Below are 22,899 nucleotides of genomic sequence, written 5' to 3' on the forward strand. Positions count from 1 at the left end.
GGAGTAAAGATCGTTTCTCCGCGTTCTGCAACGTTATTGATGCGTATCGAAAACGATCGAACTCGTATCTTTATAAAAAGATTTTTCATCCTCGCGCCAAACGTCGGATTCTTAGCTATACCGCTGATGGTTCGAGGAATTTTTTGGCTAGTACTTGACTTATGATTTATGTTTTTTTTTTACTTCGTGTGCCATATTTTTCTGTAGACCTGTTAAATGACATTCAATGTACCACCTCAGTAACTATATCAAAGAGCTCATCAAAACAATGTCAATATAACTTAAGTATCGTTAGTAACGATTCGTTTTTTTATCAGGTTTTAATATAGGTCGCAAACGATTTTCATTTTATATTTTATTCATATTTTTAATTCAAGATCCTTACGTACGCATACATATAGTTGATTTTAGCACGCGCCTACCTCGCGCAGGTAGGAAAATATATATTATTTATTCAGAATCCATTGTTGTTTGTTAAATAACGGGCTTTTATTACATTTGAACAGAGTTTTAGCCATATCCTTGCTTTAGAACCATTTTAAATATCCCAAATTAAACTCTGAATCCGAAAGTGATTTGATCTCAGTTTGTCGTATAATTTTGTTAATTTCCAAATATCTATTTACAATTGCTTTTTCTCCAATTTCTTGTCAGTAAACGCAGCTAAGACAGTAGACAGTACAAGACCTTATTGCCTAGATTTTTGATAAACTCGCTAAAATGGGGTCACGTTAGTAAGATTCAACTGGTTGCTTGACAAAACAGTTTCAAAATAATATTTTATTACTTTGAAATCAGAACCAAAAATGTTTAAAAATATTTTTTATATTTAAATTTGTATATGGTGGCGATGAATGTCGAGGAAAAATAAGCTGTAATCAAAATAAGAATTTTTATTAATTTAGGTTCTCTATAGAAAATCGGAAAACTAGAGCTCTACATCAACCTCTTAAAAAAGCGTGTTTTTACGAGAGCAGTATTCATCATAACTTTAAATTTCCTTTAGGTTCGCTTTATTTTACATATGTTATACACTTTTATATTGTTGCATATACTCTTAATGCATGAACCAGAATTTCTGTTGAATAAGTCCATATCGAAATCTATATATATACTGTTAATGAACATTCTTCTCCCACCAACTCTCTCTCGTTTTAATTAATTTTATTACAATTTTTGAATGTATGCTGTCTAGGCCAGCTACTTTGCGGTTTCAGTTGGCTTCATCGTTTAATAACGAGTTAAAAAAAGGATTAAGACTTTTTACAGCAACGCCTATAAAATATAAATAATTAACAACACATTATTTATTTGTGTAAGTAATTTACCCTTGCCAGCTGACTGATCCTTTGAATCACGCCATTTACAGAGCGATTCCTTTTGTATTACATAGGCATCATAAAGCTCGCCAATTAGTTCACTCAGCAGTCCTGAAATAAATTATTACAATGTAATGCACATGAAAATTCAACTTCGGTACATGTAACACCCTTTCAGTGATAGATAAATTTAACTGGGAACTTGATCGCATGGGCCGTGCAACACTAAACAAACCAGTCAAATAAAACTAAACATTTTATATCAGGGGAGGTTAAAAATATTTGACAAAGTTTATTAAAACTTTAGCAAGGGCATGGGCATAAAAAAGATCTATATAATCATTTGCATGTTTTTAGTCTTACCTCTGGGATGCTCCAAGCCGTGCACTAAAAGTTGCATAGCATATAAGCATTCAAGTTGATGGTCCTCGTTAGAATCAATGTATCGTTGCAAAACTGGTATGCAAAACTTTTGGAAGGTTTCGGACTCAAGTTTATAACTATTTTCCTTGTAGAGAATTGAGAAATTACTCAATGTTTCGGTCAATCCCCTAATAAACAACTTATCAACCACCATTATGTTTCCCTAGAAAGAAATTCAAGTTTGATATCAAGTTACAAAATAATGTCGACTTTCTTACGTTACTATAATCAACAATGCAATCTGCCGTCGTTCCTTCCTTCAGCAAGTGCTCAATATGGTCTATCACATTTTTAACGTGCTTCTCTGGAGTCTCTTTTTGCTCAATCACTGCAGATTTCAGCTCGTTTTCCACATACTCCAGTTTCTGAAAATAGTTAATGGGTTATAATGAATATTGGGACATAATTTCAAATAAAGTATTGATATCGAAGGTGCTGCGATTTCACGAATAATATAAGATTAAAAATCTGCCAAGTGGGCCACCTAAAACTAAAATCTGCATGCTAAATCCAAAATCTCTAGCTTTTATAGTTTCCGAGATCTCGACGTTCATACAGACGGACTGCAGGACATACATGGCTAGATCGAATACTTTATGGAGTCGGAAACTCTAAAACTATTAAATATATTTAAGCAGTTATTGCTGATAAAATCAAAAATATAGCACCTACCAATCAGAAGTTATTAAAAAAAGAGTAAGTTCTATTCAATCATTTTTTTGATCTTTCCTATGGCAGCTAAATGATATATATACCATATATCTGCCATAGAAACTATCGGCTAAAAATTAATAAATATAGTTGTTTCCAATGAAATATTTCTGTTTTTTCAAAATATAATGATAATAGTTTTGGTTTAAAAAACACATGTATATTCATTATTTACAGCCCCTGCTTAAAAGGTACCAAGTTTTAATCCTTGATCTATCCAACAGTTTAACAGTTTAAGTCTAGATAAATGTTTTATAAGAAATTTTTTCTGAAACTGCTTAAATTTTTAAACATTGAAATCTTTTGAATAAAGCAAACTCACATTTGATGAAATGAAGTCAGCGACTTCACTTTCAGGCATAAAATCTGACCATTTTAAGTTGAACTTGACCCACATACTTCGAGTATAATTCGGTCCCACTTCTTGTGTACAATATATCAAATATGTTTTAAGGAACTTTTTAGCCACGCGTGTTGGGCTGTTGTCTTTCAAAGTTTTGTTCCACAAATCTGATACAGTCAAGATTTTCTTTACAATTAATGGCCCTGTAAGAAAAACATTTGTAAATATTGTTGTAAATTATTAGAATATATACAAGTTGCTAACCGGTCACCAGCAGACCTTAATCAGTGACTATCAATATTGTTTTTAAACAAATAATTTAAAATTAATGATCAGGACTTTTGAAATAGTGTAAAGATAAAACTGATAAAACACGCTGGTAAACGTGGTATGCGACAATATTACCGGCAAATTGAAGAATATACAGCCAAAGCTCTGGAATATCAACAATAAAATCGTTTGCGTACTCGCTAAATTCGTTGTACGCCAGTCTGAAGTGATCCACAGAGATGTAATTTTGTTGAATAAGTTGGAAAACAGCAATAGCCAGGTACCGCCTGTACTGCTTACCGACATTCGCTAAATGCAAATAGTCTGTTAATATGTAATATATGAAACTACAGCGTAGTTCCTCTGGTACTCGTTTTATACACGAAACAACAGCAGGCGTTACAGCCTTCGAGGCTGCTGCAAGCTCAATCATTTCTGAGACAACAGATTTGATAATCTTAAGATCGGTTTCATCGGCCTCATTAAACACTGCTACTGGAGCAGTAGAACGAATACCCTGCGGTAGCGTTGCAGATGAAGATGCAGTCGATGAATGATCACTGCCACGGTAAAGTCCGCCAGCGTTGACGTTGGAGCTGCCCAGTGATGACTGTGCCTAAAAGAAATCAATGATAATTTCAATTAGCGATGGGAGAATAATATAGGACAGGAAAGTCCACTATCTTCGGCGCCCGAAGTTTGAATTCTTTTACAACTATAATCGTCCAAAATGAATGTTATCAAAAAACATAATTCGCTTTCATTGATTTTGGGTGTGTCTTTTCATTTTGCTATCGTAATGTTCCTGATCTTTGTGTAGTGACCTTAGTCAGCGCAGCCAATTTGGTCAAAGACGTCACTTAGGCAATCAAAATGTAATAGGGTAATTCCATCAATCTTAAAATCAGACATGTTGCATATTGAATTTATAGGGCACATTATTTATAATATACTCTTTAAAAAAGCTAAGGAATTATATTATTTAGTATTGAATTAATACATTTACTTTAATACTGACACACTTATTAAAACAAAACTTTCAGTTTAGCCGAAAGCTATCATGGCTTTGTGTAAGAACCCAGCAGCTGGAACGGGTAACTCGGTAACGGATCTCCCGGCCAAGTTCAACTACAAGCCGAAGTCAAGCAGGCAAACCCAACGCCTAATGCCTCAAGGGAGAAGAAGGTGATCCCTTTCACCTCTTCGGGGGCGTCAGCAATCATCAGCCAATCGATGGACCAAAGCCTCAGGCTTCCAAGGGCGGACCAAAGGCACAAGCCAAAGGGAAGAAGGAGCTCCCTTCAGCACCGAGACCCGTAGTTCGGTGGAAACCGAAAAGCTCAAACAAGCCATTGGCCAAGGAACCCAAGGAAAAGAAGATCTCTTTCAACCCAACCGGAACAAAGGGCTGAGGGGACCTCAAAATAGGTCCTGTAAAAATACTGGACCTATAAAGCTCCAAAATAAGGACCTCGGAACGGCGGACTGGAACTTCTGCGCGCGACAAGAGCAACGGCAATGATATCTAGATCAGCATCAGCAACCGCTAAGTCCTGACAGGCCCTAAAAAAGCCTAAGAGCATCGGTGAAAGGGTTTGCGGTTTTTGGGTGCTCGCGGCTATCTTCCACTCGTCCTCTTTACAGCTCACCGGTCCTAAGTTTGTCGATATGCGAGAGTGATTTGGCAAAGCCTTTATACCGCCGCACTGAAGGGCAAGGTGGGGGAGATATCACAAGGCAACTGGCGGAATGCCGCCGGAGATAACACCTCCAAAGCAAAAATGGCAAATAAGAACAAGATTCAAACCATTACAGGGGTAATAAGGGCACTGTACCATAGGCCATATGGCTATCAGGCTTAGAGCTCCACACCACGAGAACGAGAGATTGGGGAACACCTCTGTGCACATATCCAGCACTTTAAGGGAGCAGACTTCTTTTTTACAGCGCCTACTACTTTGAGGACTTGTACTGTGTATTAAGGGTCTCTTTTCTAAACCTGGATAGCTTTGTGGACGATGCGGCATTGTTTCGCAGGGCTTCACCTCAGCAAGGAGATAGACTTGACACAATGGGAAAGATACCGCCGTTCTGCCGCTGCAGTATAATATTAATATCATAAAGAAAAATTAAAATGTTAAACAACTAAGTTAACACTTTTTATTTTATTATTTTTTCCGATTGTTCATATAATCGTAATTTGGTAATACAAATTTTGGGAAAGTTTAATTCAGATAGCTTTAAAACTGATAAACTAGTTTGCTTAAAAACGGACGGACACAAATTCTAATAGTTCGTATTCATTATATTATATGAGGGATACAAAATTTTAAATTATTTTACTTTATTTATTTTACAGTTACTACTTACTTTGCCAGTTTGACGTGCTGGTGGTGCCTGTTGCGTGTATTTTGAATGACTAGCAGATTTTTGAACTGTAGAACTCAATAAACTGCGACTCTGACCTTGCTGGCCACCGCGGGAGGAAGAGTTTTCTCGTGATCCTTGTGATGATCCAGTTCTTGAATGTATACCTTTTTGGACAGTTTTTAGATTAATGTTTGTTTGGTTATTGAACAAATGGTATACAACAATACCTCTATCATAACGATCGCGCTCCATAGATCCCTTGTTATATGAGCCCTTATTTCTGGGTCCACTGCGATCTCGATCGCGATCCCTATCAGTGCTGTTTTTATCAATTAGAGATGATAGGACAGCAAAGGGATTGGATGGGGTTGATGAGGGCGCAGGTGATTGTCTTGTTGCGTTGTTATCCCAAATAAATTGCTTTAGTCCGCCCATCTTTTTTGTTTCTAAGTTTTGATCAGAAAGTTTAGACTGAAATATTTGAAAGTCAAAGTTAATTAAATTAAAAAAGCAAAGAATCTCGACAAATAAAAGTTTATACTATAAATTGATAAGGAACGTATTAGATGTTAATGAAACTAATACATTTTGTATTCCCAGAGTACGTTTTCGTATTTCCATTTCCATTTAAAGTTTTTACATGGTATTCTTAGCTTAGATGTTCAATTAAACGCAAATAAATTATATTAAGCAGAAAAGATTTGAATATTTGAAAGTTCATTCAAATAAAACGAATTTTAGATCATTTCCGCCTTCAATACGTGCATTTTTATTAATTAAACTACCATCATTAATATCAGAAATAGTCTTCTTATAACAGTATCAAACGAAAACGTCGTGACGATCGGACCTTCAACATACATAATATCTGATATTCATTTTGTGACGAAAAATGAATACACATTTGGCTAAATGAATACACTTTATAAATTTTCCACTCGGACCGCTTATCCAGGTATTTTGCCTACGTGAAACATTTAAAAATTGTATTTATTTAGTTTTGGTCTTTAGAGTTTTGGACATTTTAAAAGATATAAAATGAACTTGAATTTAATTAGTTCTTACCAGACCCTCCAGTTTATTACTGTCAACTGCTTGGGAACGGCTTCCCTTGCTGGTTTGCACATGCCAAGTGTTGTCATCATTGTTTCCATTGGAGTGGCCAGCCCCACCGGAGCCACTACATCCGCCAGCGTTGTTCTGCTGCTGGTGTCGCAGATTACCATTGTCACCACGTTGACTGTGACTGCCGCCATACCCACTACCAGAACGAGATTCGTTGTAACGAGCATTGCCACGATCATCTCGTTTACCGGAGCCGCCCTGAGATCCCACGGGCGTGGTGCTGGCAAGTGTACCAAAGTATTGCGCCGAAAGCTGCTCGTTTTTCGCCTCCTTTTCAATTTGGCCCATGGTTTTGGGTGCCTCGTTTCGCGAGGTTTGCCATTTGTTCTTGCGCAAATCTATAACATCTTGAAGCATAAAGCGCACTCGGGAGCTGACTTTGGCACCGTCTTTGTCAGATTTTGAAGCGATTGCCTGCATCCTCGTTATCGATTTTTCCAATGAATAACACCGACTTGGCTCCTTTGAGTTAACTGGGGTCTGCTCAAACTTGGCACCCACAGTTGTAAGTAGCTTACATAGGCATTCAAGCATGTCTTCAGAATGAGGATTGAGAAGTGTGTCAATGCAAGAATATATGATTTTACCAGTCAACATGGATATTTTGAAAAGTTCGCCGATGAATCGAACTGTACCTCCTGAGCGTCGACGTATTTTTCGCTCCTCTTCTTCCAAGAACGCCTCAAGTTCGGCTTTTTCGTTTGGATCGGTACATTTCTTTATCTTATCCACAAATGGCTGCAATTTTTTTTCCTTTGCGGTGCTTTGGGAGACATTCTGTGTAAACTCGCGTTCGGTTTTATCTAACAAAGCATTTCGAAAGTGTGCCAAATTCGATTTGGTGCCTATTTCCATGCGCTCGTCTCGCGCCTTCACCTCTGAAATAAGACGATGGCATAGCCTAGCATAGGACACCGAAAAGTTTGGTTCATCAATTGCTTTTTCAAATACCAGCACAATTACTTCGTCCATTTTGTCGGGTGTATCAATTTTCAATTTTATGATTTCCTCGACAAGCGTATCGAACCTTTCAGGGGTGAGCTTGTTTAGAATACCACGAACCCGACGTACCAATTCATCTTTTTCTTGCGTTGATTTTGTGTCGCCGTCACCGTCTGATTTATTCAAGGCTCGTGGGCGCCAGGCATTTTCGTTTTCACTTAGTTTAACATCTTGATTTAAGGATAGATTAACGTGGATCATGCCTTTCATGCTGCTTCTGCTGCCGCCACCCTGGACACCTGACATTGACATCTGTTTGTTGATGTAATTTCCTCCAGACTCACTGTTACGATTGCCAATCATACCAACCATCGATTGAACGCGCTTGTTATTATTGTTGTTGCGGGTAAATAATGGCATTAAGGTCGGTTGAGGAAGAATGGACACATTTTTTACTTCTGGCCGATTACGCGATGCCTTTACCTCCCGTAATTGTAATAGCTGATCTCGATTGTATTGTTTCTTGCCGCTTGGATTGCTTGGAGACCATTGACCCTCATTATAGTTGATACAAGATGCTACGGTTATACCTGATCCCTCAATTTTGCTATCAGTAGATTTGGGATTTTCCTCAAGGCTCGTCTCTGCCTTTGGTTCAGACTTTAATTCTGAGTTTGGATCTACGTCATCTCCTGTGTTATCGGTTGAAAGAAGTTCATTAGTTGAGTCCCTAGTAGGGACCTCTTCCGAGACGTCTAAGTTATCTCTTGCATTTATAGTGTCTGCTGCTTCGGTTTGACTATTGTCCAAACAAGTGTCTTCTTTCAATGCCATCGATGACAGATTAGTGTCACTAGAGACACTTCCTAAATGTAATTCTGGTTGAGTTGGTTGTTCTTCGCTTTGGTTATCATTACAGCTCTCCTCTGTAGATTTCACTAATGTTTCGGTCGAAAAGGTGTCCTCAGACTCAACTAAACCTTTGTGCATATTAGGTAAATGCGAGATGAAATCAGCGGGTGGTATTTCGTCAACACCAGCTCTTTCAGACTCGGCAGAGACATTCGTCGACGGTGCACTGTTCTCTACATTGACAGCCAGCAACTCTGTTGGAAGGTCTCTGGAGGACACTTCAGAAACTAACTCAGCAGTAGTAGTTTCCTCTGTGGTAATTGGCACTTCCTTTATAATCTCAGTATTTGATACCGTTTGCTTCTGTTGCGTTGATTCGGACGCAAATAATTTTTGATGCGCCGGATTTTGCTGTAAGGGTTCCTTAGTGATTGCAGCAATAGGTTTTGACACTGCATCATCCGTTTCATCTGTAAGTATCCAAATAAAAAAAGGTTTTGCAAAAACTCAACACTCATATATTTTTTTTGCGCTAAAATTTCAATTCCATTGATAATCAAGTAAGGAAGCAAACCTCGGCAAGCCGAAGTTTGTATACCCTTGGAGCTATTGGTAAAATTAAAAATTCTTTAAAACATCTAAATTTCTATGTATATGTTTAAAAACATAGAAACTATGATATCATTTTCCGATTTAAATAAAATTAAAATCGTAATTCTGAAAGAAAATGTACAATTTTTTTAAAATTTATTTTTTTTAAATTCAGTTTTGTCGTATGGGAGTATTATCCGGTTTTAACCAAATTTAAACCGTAATTCTGAATACGTTGCATAGTTACCACTGCACCTATACTCCATCAGCTCTGGTATTTGCGGTATATTTAATTAAGAAAATAATTTTATTTTACCCGTTACTCGTAGAGTAAAAGGGTATATTGTATTCGTTGAAAAGTATGTAACAGGTTGAAGGAAGCGTTTCCGACCATATATAGTATATATATTCTTGATCGGGATCATGTCCGTATGCATTCTAGTAGTTCCTAAGCAGTTTAAAACAAAGCCACGCCCACTCTAACCCCCACAAATCGTGAAAGTTATGAGGTTTATAAAGCCCTCTGCCGCCCCTCTGCCCCTGATTAGCTACTGATCGGCCGCTGTTCTGCCGCTGCTAGCAGATGAGAGAGAGAGAGAGAGAGAGAAAGAAAGAGAGAGAGAGAGAGAGAGAGAGAGAGAGAGAGAGAGAGAGAGAGAGAAAACTACAGAACTGTTAGTGGGGGGTGGGGGTGCTGCACGCTGTTAGCTTCTAGTGTTGGCTATGCATCTCGACAGATGGCGCCACATAAACTTCGATTGTTTTGTAGGGAAATACTTAGGTTGAAGTTTGTTGGCTGAGTAACGGGTATCTAATAGTCGGGGAACTCGACCATTTTTTCTTGTTTTTTATTTTGCATGGTTATAATTGAGTTCTGTTTCTTACAATTGAGACATTCCTCACGATTATCAAATTTCTTTTGAAATTTTATAACTAATTTTGTATACATTTTCCAAGTGACGATTCACAAACTGTGACCTTTCTTAAAAAAAAAGCCGAACAAAAGAAAAAAAAACGTGATTTTCTTAAATGAAATTTATCGCAAATTCCAGAGCCGTTGGACTATAGCTGTAGTAGAAAACTATGCTTAGAAAAGCCTCATTTATCATAATTAAATGCGGTTGGGCTAGTGTTATATTGCCGTTGTTATTTTAAAATTTGTATTTTTAGTAAAGTCATCGCACTTTAATTTTATAGCAAAGTACGCAACCTTAAAATTCGAATACCGAAAAACCATGATTAATTGTTTTTAATTGTAAAGTCTTAGAAATAGCAATTCTTATATTAAATATGTAGCCATTGGTCAAGCACATAGATATAACAATGTTATGTCCACGCACCCCTAATCTAAACTATGTCACGGAATGAAATAAAAACAAACAAAGGTTACTCCGGCCATTAATTATCTTCATAGTTGTAAAATACTATATACTATTCGCATGATGATATTACGGAAACATTTATTTGTAGTTTACTTTTATTCAAGAGTTTACCGCGCATAAAGAAGCAATTAGACTACCAAAGGCTTAATCTCGTAAAAGCCAACCCTTAACAATTTTTTCTTGTTCACTTGTGCTAATAATCAAATTTAAACTAAAGTGTTCTCATTCCACCAACATTAAATGGTATCAATATATTTTATTGATATAAATTTGTCGTTTATTAGCTTTTAATGAACTGTACAAACATTAATTTCAACTCTATATGTAAATATTATATTCACATTTATGTGAACTCATTGACAAGATTAAATAACGTTAACCACTTTACAATACTTCAAAAAATATATAAGAATGTAATCACTTTTTTTGTACTATATGTATATGTTGAACGCACGCATTTATAGATGCATGTGTATTTATTTCACATTAGCGCGGGTGTCTTACAGGCAAACTGTCGCGTTGTTGCCTAGCCGCTATAGATAGACACAGATGATGTCGAATCACACCAACACTAAGACAAAGCTGATCAAATCGATCCAATGCGGTACGAACTAAACAACGAACAGAAAATAACCGCCCGTCAGCCGAAAGCCCTCCGAGCAGTCTGCAAATAATCTAAAAAGTAAAAGTGAAATTGTATTCACACACAATACACTCGCATCCAGAAAAATGCCGATTTTCACGAAGACCACTTGTGCGTGCACGACAAATATTCGGGGAAGCAAGCAATGTGAATCGTATAAATCGAGTCTTATGCTGCGGCCAGACGATTGCAAAGCACAAATTGTCCCGATTCGATCTTCTATTCAAAAGTTAGATTCATTTTTCGGATATCTCAAATGTATAATTAACTAATATAAAAAAAAAACAAGAAAGGAAGCCAACGTCGGCCAGCCGAAGTTTGTACACGCTTTCAGCTATTTTATAAAACATCTTAGTTTCGAAGTAAATCTGTATATGTTTAAAAACATTGAATCTATAATGTTTAAATAAAATTAAAAGCGTATTTCTGAGTTATTAAACCATTACTATATGCAAAAGAATGTAAAAAATATCATCTTTTCAGATGAAGCTTATTTCAAACTCGATGGTTACGTCAATAAGCAGAATTTCCGCATTTTGGTTTTATTTTCACACAAAAAAACTTTTAGCTATACTACCTTTTTCTAATTTTGTTTCAACAAACAACGTTTAGGAAGGCTTTAAAGCTTAACTAACAAGAAAAGAAGCAAACTTCGGCAATCGGAAATTTTTATCCCCTAGCAGCTCTTTAAAAAATTAAATATTTATTTAAACAACAATAATCCGATTTTTATGCTTTTATTTTGTTAAGCAAAACCGTAATTTTAAAATAATAAACCATAACTATATATCGAAGTATATTTAAATCAATTAATAAAAAAACAGCGCAGTTATATTTACTCATATTTATTTTCCCGATTGTTTCCATGAGTGTTGATAAACTATCTGCAATAGAAAAACAACTTTTGGGAGGTCTTTATGCAAATAGCTTTAAAACTGAGAGACTAGTTTGCGTGGAAATGGATGGACAAACGGACGGACATGGCTAGATCAAATATATATAGATATATACTTTGAAGGGTCGGGAATGTCTCCTTTTTGTCTGAAATTATAGCACCATTTGCAAGGATATACAATTTAACATGAAAGTTTTCTGGCTGCCAATAAAACATTAATATTTTCATAATTTCGTTGTTTTTAAGGATTTCGCTCACATCTTGCTAACATTTGTGCAGAGTATCGGATTTCATAAAAGTTTGCTTAAACTAAGAATAGTCTTAAATTCAATTTTTAAAAGTAAGTAATTCATAACAAATATATTGTGATAAAGTTTTTTTAGAATGAAATTTCTGCCAACGCAACGTTAACTACTCTGAACTGAGAAATGTTGCTGTTTTTGTACTTTAATAACTTTCGAACACGTGTTATTTATCGAGAAGTAAAACAAAAATAGATAGTGCCGTTTTTAAATAAATTGTAAAAAAGTGTAAAAAACATAGAACAAGACTTTTGTATTTAAATCAATTGTGAACAGCATATAACTTAACAGTGTTGTTAAAGTCGAGTTCTTAGAATACGGTCACTATCGATATCAGAGAACGAGTGGTATTGTGTGGATGCTGTTGTCTATTAAAACTATCAAACTAGTTATCCAAATAAAACCTACATATACTACTTGGAAAGCCTACCCTTCACACAATTATGTTAACAAATCGTGATTAGCATTTGACAATACCTTTTTAACGACACATAGCATTCATCTGTAGCCTTTCTAATCAAGACGTAGACAATTTCCTTAGATTTTTAACGCCAAACACAAAAAAACAAGTCCTTAAAATTTTTGAAACTGACAAACAAACCCCCAAAAATTCTAATTTTAACATATATAAAAAAATATATTTTTTGAAACACTTTTGAACGGAGCATCGGATCCAAGTAAACTGTGTATCATTCAACGCGTACTTTAAACAAAATATAAACTGTGCTAAAAAAGTGGAATATTTTAGCAAACCGGGCGCAAAGCTCCAATAAAAAATATTTAATACGTCATGGTATGCAATCAACCTATGCACTATAGAAAATAATTGCAGGTTTAGGCAGTTAAATTAAATTCGGACGTTATTTAGAAATAACGTAAAATCGTCTTTTTTATCTATTTAAGTTCATTTTGCTCGAAAACTAAATCAAAACAGATCCGTACTGGAACCGAAACATTTAGCAACCAAAAAAACCTTTAACGACACCAAAACATTAGTACAGGTTTTTGTAAAAATTTGTTTGAGGATTTATTTCACAATACAAAAGAAGAAAAAAGAAAAATATATTATGTTTATTCATATAAAAATGCCGCGACCAAAAAATATTCCTTACGAAAATTGTACAGTTTTGACAAAGTCAAAAATTTTAGTTAAGTTAGTGTACTTAGTGTGAAAAAAAGTATCGATGAGTAAAAAATATTAATTTTTTATATGAAGCGTTCATAAGTAAATAACTACAATTACACAAATTTAAAGTTAGATAGTTATGTTAGAAATATTTTTTTATAACCGGAATAATAAAAAAAGAGTAGTAAATTAATATAATTTATTAAAATCTGAGATCAGCTGTTCCAGCTATCGATTATGCTATCAATTGTTTTGCCTTAAAAACTTAACGAATCTCATTCTTGTTGCACTTCATTGTCATTAATTAAACAAGCAAAACACTTTGTTCACACTACGGGTACTTACCGGTGGTAGGAGCAGCAGTAGACTCGGATAAAGTTTTGGGCGACACTATAGGAATTCTAAAACAACAAAAAACAGTTTAAATTTAGTTAATGGTCAACAAAATACAAATTTCAAAGTACTTAAAATAAGGTATTTTAAATATATTAGGCCTTGTTTCGGTTTTCACTGCCGAAAAGTGCATTTCCGATATCTCGTCACGAAATCTATGAATAAAACCTGACGAAAACATTCCGCCTAGGAATTAAATTCACAAGTAAGTAGGTAACTTTTTCTGAACTTTTCTTGCAAATGGAACTATAACCTTGATGAGGGAAAAATAGGCTCCCAGCAGTTGGTATCAAAACTCTATTCTAAAGTCGAAAGCGTCTGCTTGCAGTAGTGAAAGTCAGAATTGGTTCTTTGTGGTCGCACATAAATTGGCAAAAAGGTCCTCAAAGCCCTCAGAGGTGCAGACATAGCGCGAGTTCTACAGTCTTGTAGAAATGAAAGATCCACAAGGTAGCGGATCTGAAAAATGTAGTGCAAAAAGCCATATTTAACTTGGGAGCGATCTGAAAAATGTAGTGCAAAAAGCCATATTTAACTTGGGAGCGATAAAACGAAAAATAAGAAGGGGGCAGAATTAGCTCAAGAAAGACAAACATTGCGAATCATGGAATTGATCGGGTCCACGAAACTTATCTTATCATTAAACATGACACCCAGATCCAGCGAATCATGCCGATTTTTTAGCAGTTTAAAGGTACATTTACTAAATCTAATTGAAAACAAGAGATATTAGCTCAATATAGAGAATTGTCTACCAAAAGATATGATCGAAACACACACACAGAGTCCAACACCTAGGATCGTACATGTCAAATGTTTATTAATTTTATGTCACAAAATGTTGTATCAGAAATGTTGTATATTGAAGGTAAGGTCGTAACGACTTCATTACCCCGTTAAACACCTCTTAACGGGGTTTGTTTGATAAATATAAGATCTAATAATTTATGCAAATTATTATTAGCACATGCTAGTTCATGCTTTTAGCCACAAGGCCTCCGTCCAGACCAAAAACCAATGTTAAAATCTCCAGTTACGCAAATATATGCAATGTGGGAGTTCTACATATATACCGGAGCTGCCTTGGTTCACGTACCAGAAATATTTTGAAAATATATATAATTAGTCTGGGATTATCGAAGGTTGTAAAAGTAAAAAAACTGTCTTTCCAATTGGATAGTGGACACGGTCAAATAGCCTGGTAAAACGAAAGGCGATCGTGATTGCAATCGGGAGAGTATCAAATGTAATAAAAGAGTATTTCCGACGAGCACGAACCAATCGGGTGTTTGGCTGATCGTGCACAAAACATCGGCAAAAGCCGTTATGAACCGGGAATTTAAGGTATTAGTTGGAGAAATTGTCCCGCAAATCTCCGGCAAGCCCAAGATTATTAACCCTTGCAGCAATTGAAAAAATGAAACATTCTTTAAAACATCTTAATTTCGGTTTATATGGGTATATCCGTTGAAGCTATGATGATTTTCAGCTAAATTTTCCGATCTGAATAAAATAAAAAAAAGTAATTCTGAATTATTTTCCGATTGTTCCTATGGGAGCTATATGCTATAGTCGTCCGATCCGGCTCGTTCCGACTTATATACTACCTGCAATAGAAAGACAACTTTTGGGAAAGTTTCATGCAGATAGCTTTAAAACTGAGAGACTAGTTTGCATATAAACGGACGGACAGCAGACAGACGGACGGACAGACGGACATGGCTAGATCGACTCTACTAGTGATGCTGATCAAGAATATATATACTTTATAGGGTCGGAAACGTCTCCTTCACTGCGTTGCAAACTTCTGACTGAAATTATAATACCCTCTGCAAGGGTATAAAAAAGTGACAAATGGAGAAGCCAAAATTATTTTTTTTAATATTTCGATTGTTTTTGTGGGAGCTATATGATATAGTCGTCCGATTTTTATCAAATTCACTCTGAAATAATAAACCATGACTATTGTACCTATGGGAGCTATATTATATAGTCGTCCGATCCGGCTCGTTTCGACTAATATACTTGCAACAGCTTTAAATCTTAGAGACTAGTTTGCATAGAAACGGAGAGACATGGCTAGATCGAATCTCTTAGTGATGCTGATCAAGAATATGTATTCTTTATAGGATCGGATATGTCTTCTACACTGCGTTGCATTAAAAAAAGGCTTTTGGTTTGAACTGAGTTTCCATTGAAACAGCAGACCCTGCCAAAAATATTTGAACAAGGACTTTCATCACATTGAATGAAAAAGTGTCATAGAAATCTATTCGGTTGAAATTTGAGCAAAAACTGGAACAAACCTGTATAGAGTTTTAAGTTTTTCTTTTATTATTTATCTAACTAAGCCTTATTAAGATTTAGTTTTACAAACTTAGGTTCTTCGTAGGTTGTTTCCATTTCATTCATTATTTTTTAACGAGTTTTGGTTAATCAATTTTGGAAAATTGATTAAATACAGATATAAGTCCTTCTCAATAAGGTTACAACTTTCCATTTACTTTCAAACTGAATAAAGGGTGCTTACTTACTTTTTGCTTCTACCTCTTTGAGGCGTTGGTAATATTTCAACCGAAGGTGCATCAGACATGGCGGACACGATTGGAGTCTGCCCAACATCTTGGCGGTTTATTGGTATTGGTTCTGCAAAAGAAAAATGTGTAAGCTTTAGCTAGCTGTTAGAAAAATATATTTTTCCATATTAAAACTTTTCGTCATAAAACCAAGTAATGCCTTGTAATGCTTCGAAAATTTGTATTTTACCTAAATTCTGCAGAACGATATTATATCTCGCCAGAATGCATAGTATATTAAATACTATTTAATCGATTATGCACTATTTGTGAAGAAAAACTTGATTTATGGTCAAAAGTAACTAAAGTTCTTCAAAAATTCTATTTTGTTGGCCATGCTCAATTACTTTAAAAAATTTTCTTAACTAGAGACTACTACAGGCAAACAAAACAAAGAACACACATATTAACAAAAAGTGAAAATAAGTTAGTAGTATAAAGCATTTAAAATACCTTATTTACAGTGTTTTAAATATCAATATTTGCAAATGTAGTATAATGTACCATTGGTGGTTTTGAAAACAGATTTGTTTCTTATAATTATAATGCCCTCTGAAGGTATAAATATTTTGTTCCAAAAGGCGCTATGATTAAATGTGTTACTTAAATGTTGGCAGTGACTTATGCAACAGAATGTTCAAAATGAATAAAACTTTAGAGGTACATACCAACGGGGGTGTGGGCAGCGTTTGTCCGTAATTCAGATCCTTGTGATGGAACATTGCTTAAATTATTATTTCCAACACCATCTTGCTGTGGAACACGGATTTGACCCTCTGAAAGGACTGTTGCCGATGTGTTTGAAAGTGTAACCGGCTCCGAGACGTCATTATCTAGGTTTGAGTTTGTCTTAAATGTATAAAAACGAATATGTTAAACAAATTTTAGATGCGTAGGCCTTTCTATACCTTACCTTATCGAAATCGTCTAAAATATTTTTCTTTGTTGCCGGATCGATTATCTGCAGGCGATGCTGATGCCGGCGTCTGCTTGCTGGCTGCACCTGCACGGGTTGCGGTGGCACGCTTGTCGGCATTACTCCCACTCCAACCATGTTAGGCACACCCACTTGTCCCATTCCACTGCCAGGACCTCCGACTCCCATCACAGTGTTTGCTCCAGGCTGCACGGTGCTCGTGAGCAGTTGAAGCTGTGACGAGCTAGCTCCAGGACCAGGCAGTGGACCATTGGGTCCGGACTGCACTGGCTGCAAGGTGTTTCCCACATTGACGTTCGTGTTCACCGCAACGGCACTACGGGCGTGTGGCGGCGGCTGCTGTTGTAGAGTTGGCACGTATTGGTACTGGTAGTAGGGCATTGGGCCGGGCGCGTATTGCAAGTGAGAAGCTGGAAATGTTTGTTGTCGCGGATTGTATTGTGTGTATGGTTGTAGCACCATGTTCTGGTGAATGGGCTGTGAGAACATGGGTTGTACATGGACGTGGCGAGTTGCACCGCCGCTGGGACCTCTTTGGGCATTCGACGTCGGAGGGGGTCCTCGAAATATTCCGCCACTTTGTGGATTTGAACGGGCGTTCCCAGAACTGTTGTTTCCCGTTGAAACATACTGCAAATATGCGAACCGAAAATTAATGATCAGTAGAAAGGAAGCAGTTCACAATTAAATAATAATAAATTAAATAATAAAGGTATCGAAAAATGAAAAATGTAAGTGAAAAGATCTCAGATTATTTGTTTTACAACAACTTGAACAATTTAAACGACAAAATGGGGAACAGCAGTTTGCAAAAGTGAGCAAATATATATATTATCATTTCTGATTACCCGAACGAAATCAGACAATTTATTCCGAATACGATATCGACATTTACAAATCCAATATACCCTTGTGATCTTTTACGTAGTTATCTTATGGTTTACGTCCAATAAAATTTGTAGTCTTAAGATTTACAGTAGTAGATTACAAATATTTAAAGTTACTTAAGAAATATTTGTAAAAAGCCTATTTTTCCACAACTGTTGTCAAAATTGTCCTATTGCTGGGAACGAATTATACATTATTGAATGACTTTAAATTTAGAAAAATGGTTGTTATAAAGAAAGGAAACTAACAAAAAACTTTATATAAAACGCATCTTTTCCTAAAATCACAGTAATTCCGATGGTTTACCTCTGCTGTGGATGCTTGGAAGCTATTATTTGACACCAAACTACTGTTTTTAAAGTCATACTTTCTACTAGTATCAACACAATTGACGCTAACACCAACGATATTCTTGTCGTGCATGTAGGTTGTCCCTGCAGTGGTCGTGCCCAGGGTTACACTCATAGTGGTTCCCATGTGCGAATTGGGCAACGTTATTTGACTGTTACTACTGGCTCCATTGCAAGAGCTTGTTCCATTTCCGACTCCGGGGATCGAGTTGCTCGATACTACTGTTGCCCCACCGATGTTAGTCCCATTTTTCGAAATGTCCGGCACGTTTAGAAAACAAACGTTTCCATCTAGACTTCCAGGTAGGGCCCGGTGACTGGATAAATTGTAAATGGCAGTCGAGTTCATGTCTCCCGAGTTGAGTTGACAACTATTAACCGTCAATATGTTGGAGCTGTTACACATGACCGTTGACTGCTGGGCTCCAACTGGTCCAGACCCAGATATAGATCTATTCACAACGTTCGCATAGCTCTGTTGATGCTGCTGTGTTTGCTGCAGGTGATGGGATGGTGGTTGTTGCTGATGCGTCAGGTGCGGGGACTGATGAGCGTTCTGCGCTGTTGCCTTATGAATGGAGACCACATTATATGCCTTATTAATCTGAAACTGATGCTGTGATGTGGGATGACTATGCTGCTGTTGCAGGGGCTGCTGAAGGGATTGTGGCTTTGAAGATGGCACCTGTTGAGCATACTTTTTGTTCTTTTTAATGGCTGGCAAAATCTACAACAGATCACAAGAGTGGGATATTTCCGGACTGTAGAATTTTATTAGCAATACTTTTAAATTTTAAAATGTAGTCAAAGAGTAGAAATCATGAAACGGTAAAAGAAGAATTCAAAAAAAAAAGGTTTAAAGACGATAAAAAAATATTTTTAATAAACAACAACCCGTCTGTACTCTACTCAAACATATTTTCTTAGGAAAAAATAGGAAAATAACTCTAAATAAGACAACAAAAACAAAACTTTATAACATGTCTAAATATATTGTTAGTTAATTCTTCGCACAAATTGAAATATCTTAATAAAGGAGACATTTGCGACATTAAAACCAGAATATTCAATACCCGATTACCCTATATTAAATAACAAATTTTTAAACAAATATTCCCTGAGCAAATATTGGGGGTTTGGGGAGTGCCATTTGCAGAAAATTTAGATTAATGCTTATAAATTTTGGAAAAATAGCTATTGACTATTTGTGGGCGGTAACGGGAATGTGGGTTAATTTTAAAATCCATCTAAATCTATCTAGAATCGGCATGTTTAATCCTTAAAATCTAGCTGTTGTAGTTTCCAAGATATGGACGTTCATACGGACAGACAGATAAAGAATATATATACCTTATAGTGTCGGAAACGCCTTCTTCTACCCCTTACATACTTTTTAACGAGTAAATAAATAAATCTATAATTGAGTTGCTTTCAAACATAGGTTTTTATTTTTTATTTATAGCAGTGAGACTCGTCAAAAGGTTCCTGCTTACAATCCATTGTTGGCTAAAGCCGAACCTAACACTTTTTGGGAGTTGATCTTAAAAGATAAGCTTCATTTTACGCTAACGCTCTCATTAGACTGGGTGCGATTCAAATTATTGTTTTTTCGAATTTTATACCAAAAATGTTTACAGTTTTTTTTTTTCGAAATTAATTAGTATTTTGCTTAGAAGAGCGTATTTTCCTCTTCTAAGCAAGAGTAACTCGCACCCCCCAAGATAATTTTATAGAGTACAGTATCTTTTAGAAATCTACTGTTTTGCATTAAAAAATTCGAAACTAAACCTACCGAGAGCATATTTGTTTATTAAACAAAAAATAAATAGTAAACAACACTTTTCAATGACTGTTGACAATCGATGGATCGATAGTTACTTGATCTGAGATGAATCATAAATTCTATGATTTACGATTTCAGTAATACGGGTAAACTTTGTTATTTTTCTATAGTTATCATTTTTTAATAATCGATCAGAGAAATCATATACTTTTCATTCGATTGACCGAGAAATGCATCTGAATTTCAACATTACGATGCACATTAATGTAAATGTAAATATGTAGACATAAAATCGCTCCGATCGGACGACTATAGCATATAGCTCCCATAGGAACCGTCGGGGAAAAAATGTTATAGCTTAGCTGTTTCTTATTATACCCTTGCAGAGGGCAGGAATTGATCGTTCAAAATTTGTAACTGCACGTTCCATATTTCTGACACACAGATCAGAGTGTTTTAGAAATTACCTGAATCGGCGTAGAAACGAATTTCATGTCAATCCTAGCCAATTTTATGCTTTTTATACCCTTGCAGAGGGTATTATAATTTTAGCCAGAAGTTTGCAACGCAGTGAAGGAGACATTTCCGACCCTATAAAGTAAAGTAAAGTTCCAAAGGGAGCTATACAGTGATGGCAAAGATACTAGTTTTTTGGATCTAGGTAAGATACAAAAAAAAATACGTATTTGTCTATTGGGAAGAGATGTTTCCTTTTCTGCACTACTCACTTCTGACCAAAATAATAAATCTTTATTGGTGTTTATGGTAATTTTTATTTTTAATATTAACTAGGTGATGTTGATGAAGCTGGATTTAAAGTAAGAAGGCCACTCGATGACTTCCATTTGGATTTTACTTTAATGTTTTTTTTCTGAACCAGCAAATTATACTCAATTTTAAATGCAAGCTCGTTATCAGGTATCTTACTACTAAAAGCAGTGCCTCATTTCCCTAATATTTGACCTCTTAGATTATTTAAATTTGTAAATATATTTACTTATTGCGATTTTTTTGTCATAGTAGGCCGCACAACATTTAGCAGTTCACCTTTTTTGGCGCAGCAGATTCTTAACGAACCAATGACAACATAAAAGTATGGCGTTATTTAAGCTCATTAAATTGAGAAACCCTCGCAAAATATTTTCAAACAAATATTAGGCATATAAAAGATAACAACTTAAAAATGTGGAAAGGGATAGAATAAGATTAAGTTGCCAACTAAACTTACCATATTTTGTGCTGAATGGGGCTGCATGATTTTAGCTATATCTGACTGTGTTGATATAGTTTGTATAGCTTGTTGCATTACGTACAATTTTAGTGAGTTAGTAGTATTGGAAATCGCCAAAACGGTCAACCTAGCCGTTCATTGACGATTTCTGGGGCGTTTTTGGACCCACTAAAATAAGTCGTCACACAACCATTTGATTCTACAACAAGACATTAATAAAATTAAAAGCCGTTTTACTTATGTTTTGTATATGTATTTTACCTGTTAATAGATTGGTGTATCACTTCCAGAATCGTATCTGAAATTCGAAAAGACACGTATAAAACTTAGCAGTGTATGTCTGAATATATCTATAAAGTACGCACTTAACAATGTTAAGTGTTAGAGTCCAGAATGACCATAATTTAATTTTAATTACAATTTTTTTTTATGTGCATAACATGAAACTTTTTGATTTTTTTAGGAGTGTTGGGGCTGTACGTCATGAAACCTTATTCCCCAACTTGTATTTTCAAAACCAATCAAGCCTGTTAACTTTACATATTTGCCGACGTTGCTGTTGTGGCGATAGGACTTAAAATGTGTAAGAATGAGAGAAGCAAAATTATCACAAAGCTTCCGACAGTGAAAACGTGCCATTGATTTTAACCGATTTTGTATTTTCTGAGCATAATAATCACATGTCGATGCTTTAATTTGTATTTTTTCTTAGCACGGTGAAGTCAACTTGCACAAAATGTCATCATGTAATATTTGTTGCCCAGTCCTTATTATACCTCTCAAATTTACCTGAGCATATGTGCTTTAACGATGGAGCTATTTACAGAAATACGGTTAATATTGATTCCACTTTGAGTGTATATTAAACAGCAATAAGTCAAACCGTTATTCTAGCTTTATATCTTTACAATCAAAAACTACTTTTTGTTAATTTCCACATGCAATGTGTTCTGTTCATAGGCGCAGAGTTGCAGTTATTATTCGATATATCGATAGCATCTGTCTATACGATACTTATGGAAGAGATAATAAAATACTTTTAAAGATGGTTACAGGTTTTTGGGATTTTTTATCAAAAAAGTGTAAGTAAGTAACATGGAATTTTAATAAGTATTTTTTATGACTAAATTGCTAACAAAAACTTAGTTACATATAATATTAATAATGCTTATAGCCTATTTCCACAGAGATCCATCCACCTTCTAATGTTTTCAACGGATGGACTGTGTGGAAACAGGGCATTAGACTATAAAATGTATTGCTTTTATAATTAGGATAAAATTGGTAATATGTATTTAAATTAAACTAAACAAAGTTATATATGTTAATATATTAGACCTATGTTAAAGCGATTATTTTATTAGAAGTTATTAATAATAAGAACATATTTATTATTATACGGTTTTGGTTGGAGTTGGAGTTTTTGACAAATGTGAAACTCCGATTT

General features: G+C 35.5%; 1 protein-coding gene across 4 annotated transcripts; it reads right to left on the reverse strand.

The window, feature by feature from the left end:
* Positions 1-996: 996 nt before the first annotated feature.
* On the reverse strand, positions 997-22,427 carry LOC128264815 (eukaryotic translation initiation factor 4 gamma 3). 4 transcript variants are annotated; one of them, XM_053000493.1, is made up of 17 exons: positions 22,242-22,427; positions 21,714-21,750; positions 21,450-21,651; positions 18,395-19,165; positions 17,177-17,830; positions 16,932-17,112; positions 16,222-16,333; positions 13,640-13,695; positions 6,502-8,825; positions 5,664-5,907; positions 5,437-5,600; positions 3,202-3,682; positions 2,776-2,999; positions 1,961-2,107; positions 1,683-1,905; positions 1,329-1,430; positions 997-1,275 (listed from the first exon to the last, which is right to left on the reverse strand). In XM_053000493.1, the coding sequence occupies exons 3-17, from the start codon at positions 21,525-21,527 to the stop codon at positions 1,214-1,216; spliced, it is 5,823 nt and encodes a 1,940-aa protein (XP_052856453.1). In that variant the 5' UTR covers positions 21,528-21,651; positions 21,714-21,750; positions 22,242-22,427; the 3' UTR covers positions 997-1,213. The 4 variants fall into 4 exon arrangements, with proteins under 4 accessions (XP_052856453.1, XP_052856454.1, XP_052856456.1 ...); XM_053000494.1 differs by lacking the exon at positions 18,395-19,165 and having other exon boundaries at positions 22,242-22,426; XM_053000496.1 differs by lacking the exons at positions 13,640-13,695; positions 16,222-16,333; positions 16,932-17,112; ... (3 more) ...; positions 21,714-21,750; positions 22,242-22,427 and adding an exon at positions 10,783-10,802.
* Positions 22,428-22,899: the final 472 nt, after the last annotated feature.

This window comes from Drosophila gunungcola, unplaced genomic scaffold, assembly GCF_025200985.1.
Source record: "Drosophila gunungcola strain Sukarami unplaced genomic scaffold, Dgunungcola_SK_2 000080F, whole genome shotgun sequence".
In the NCBI taxonomy this organism is placed as follows: domain Eukaryota; kingdom Metazoa; phylum Arthropoda; class Insecta; order Diptera; family Drosophilidae; genus Drosophila; species Drosophila gunungcola.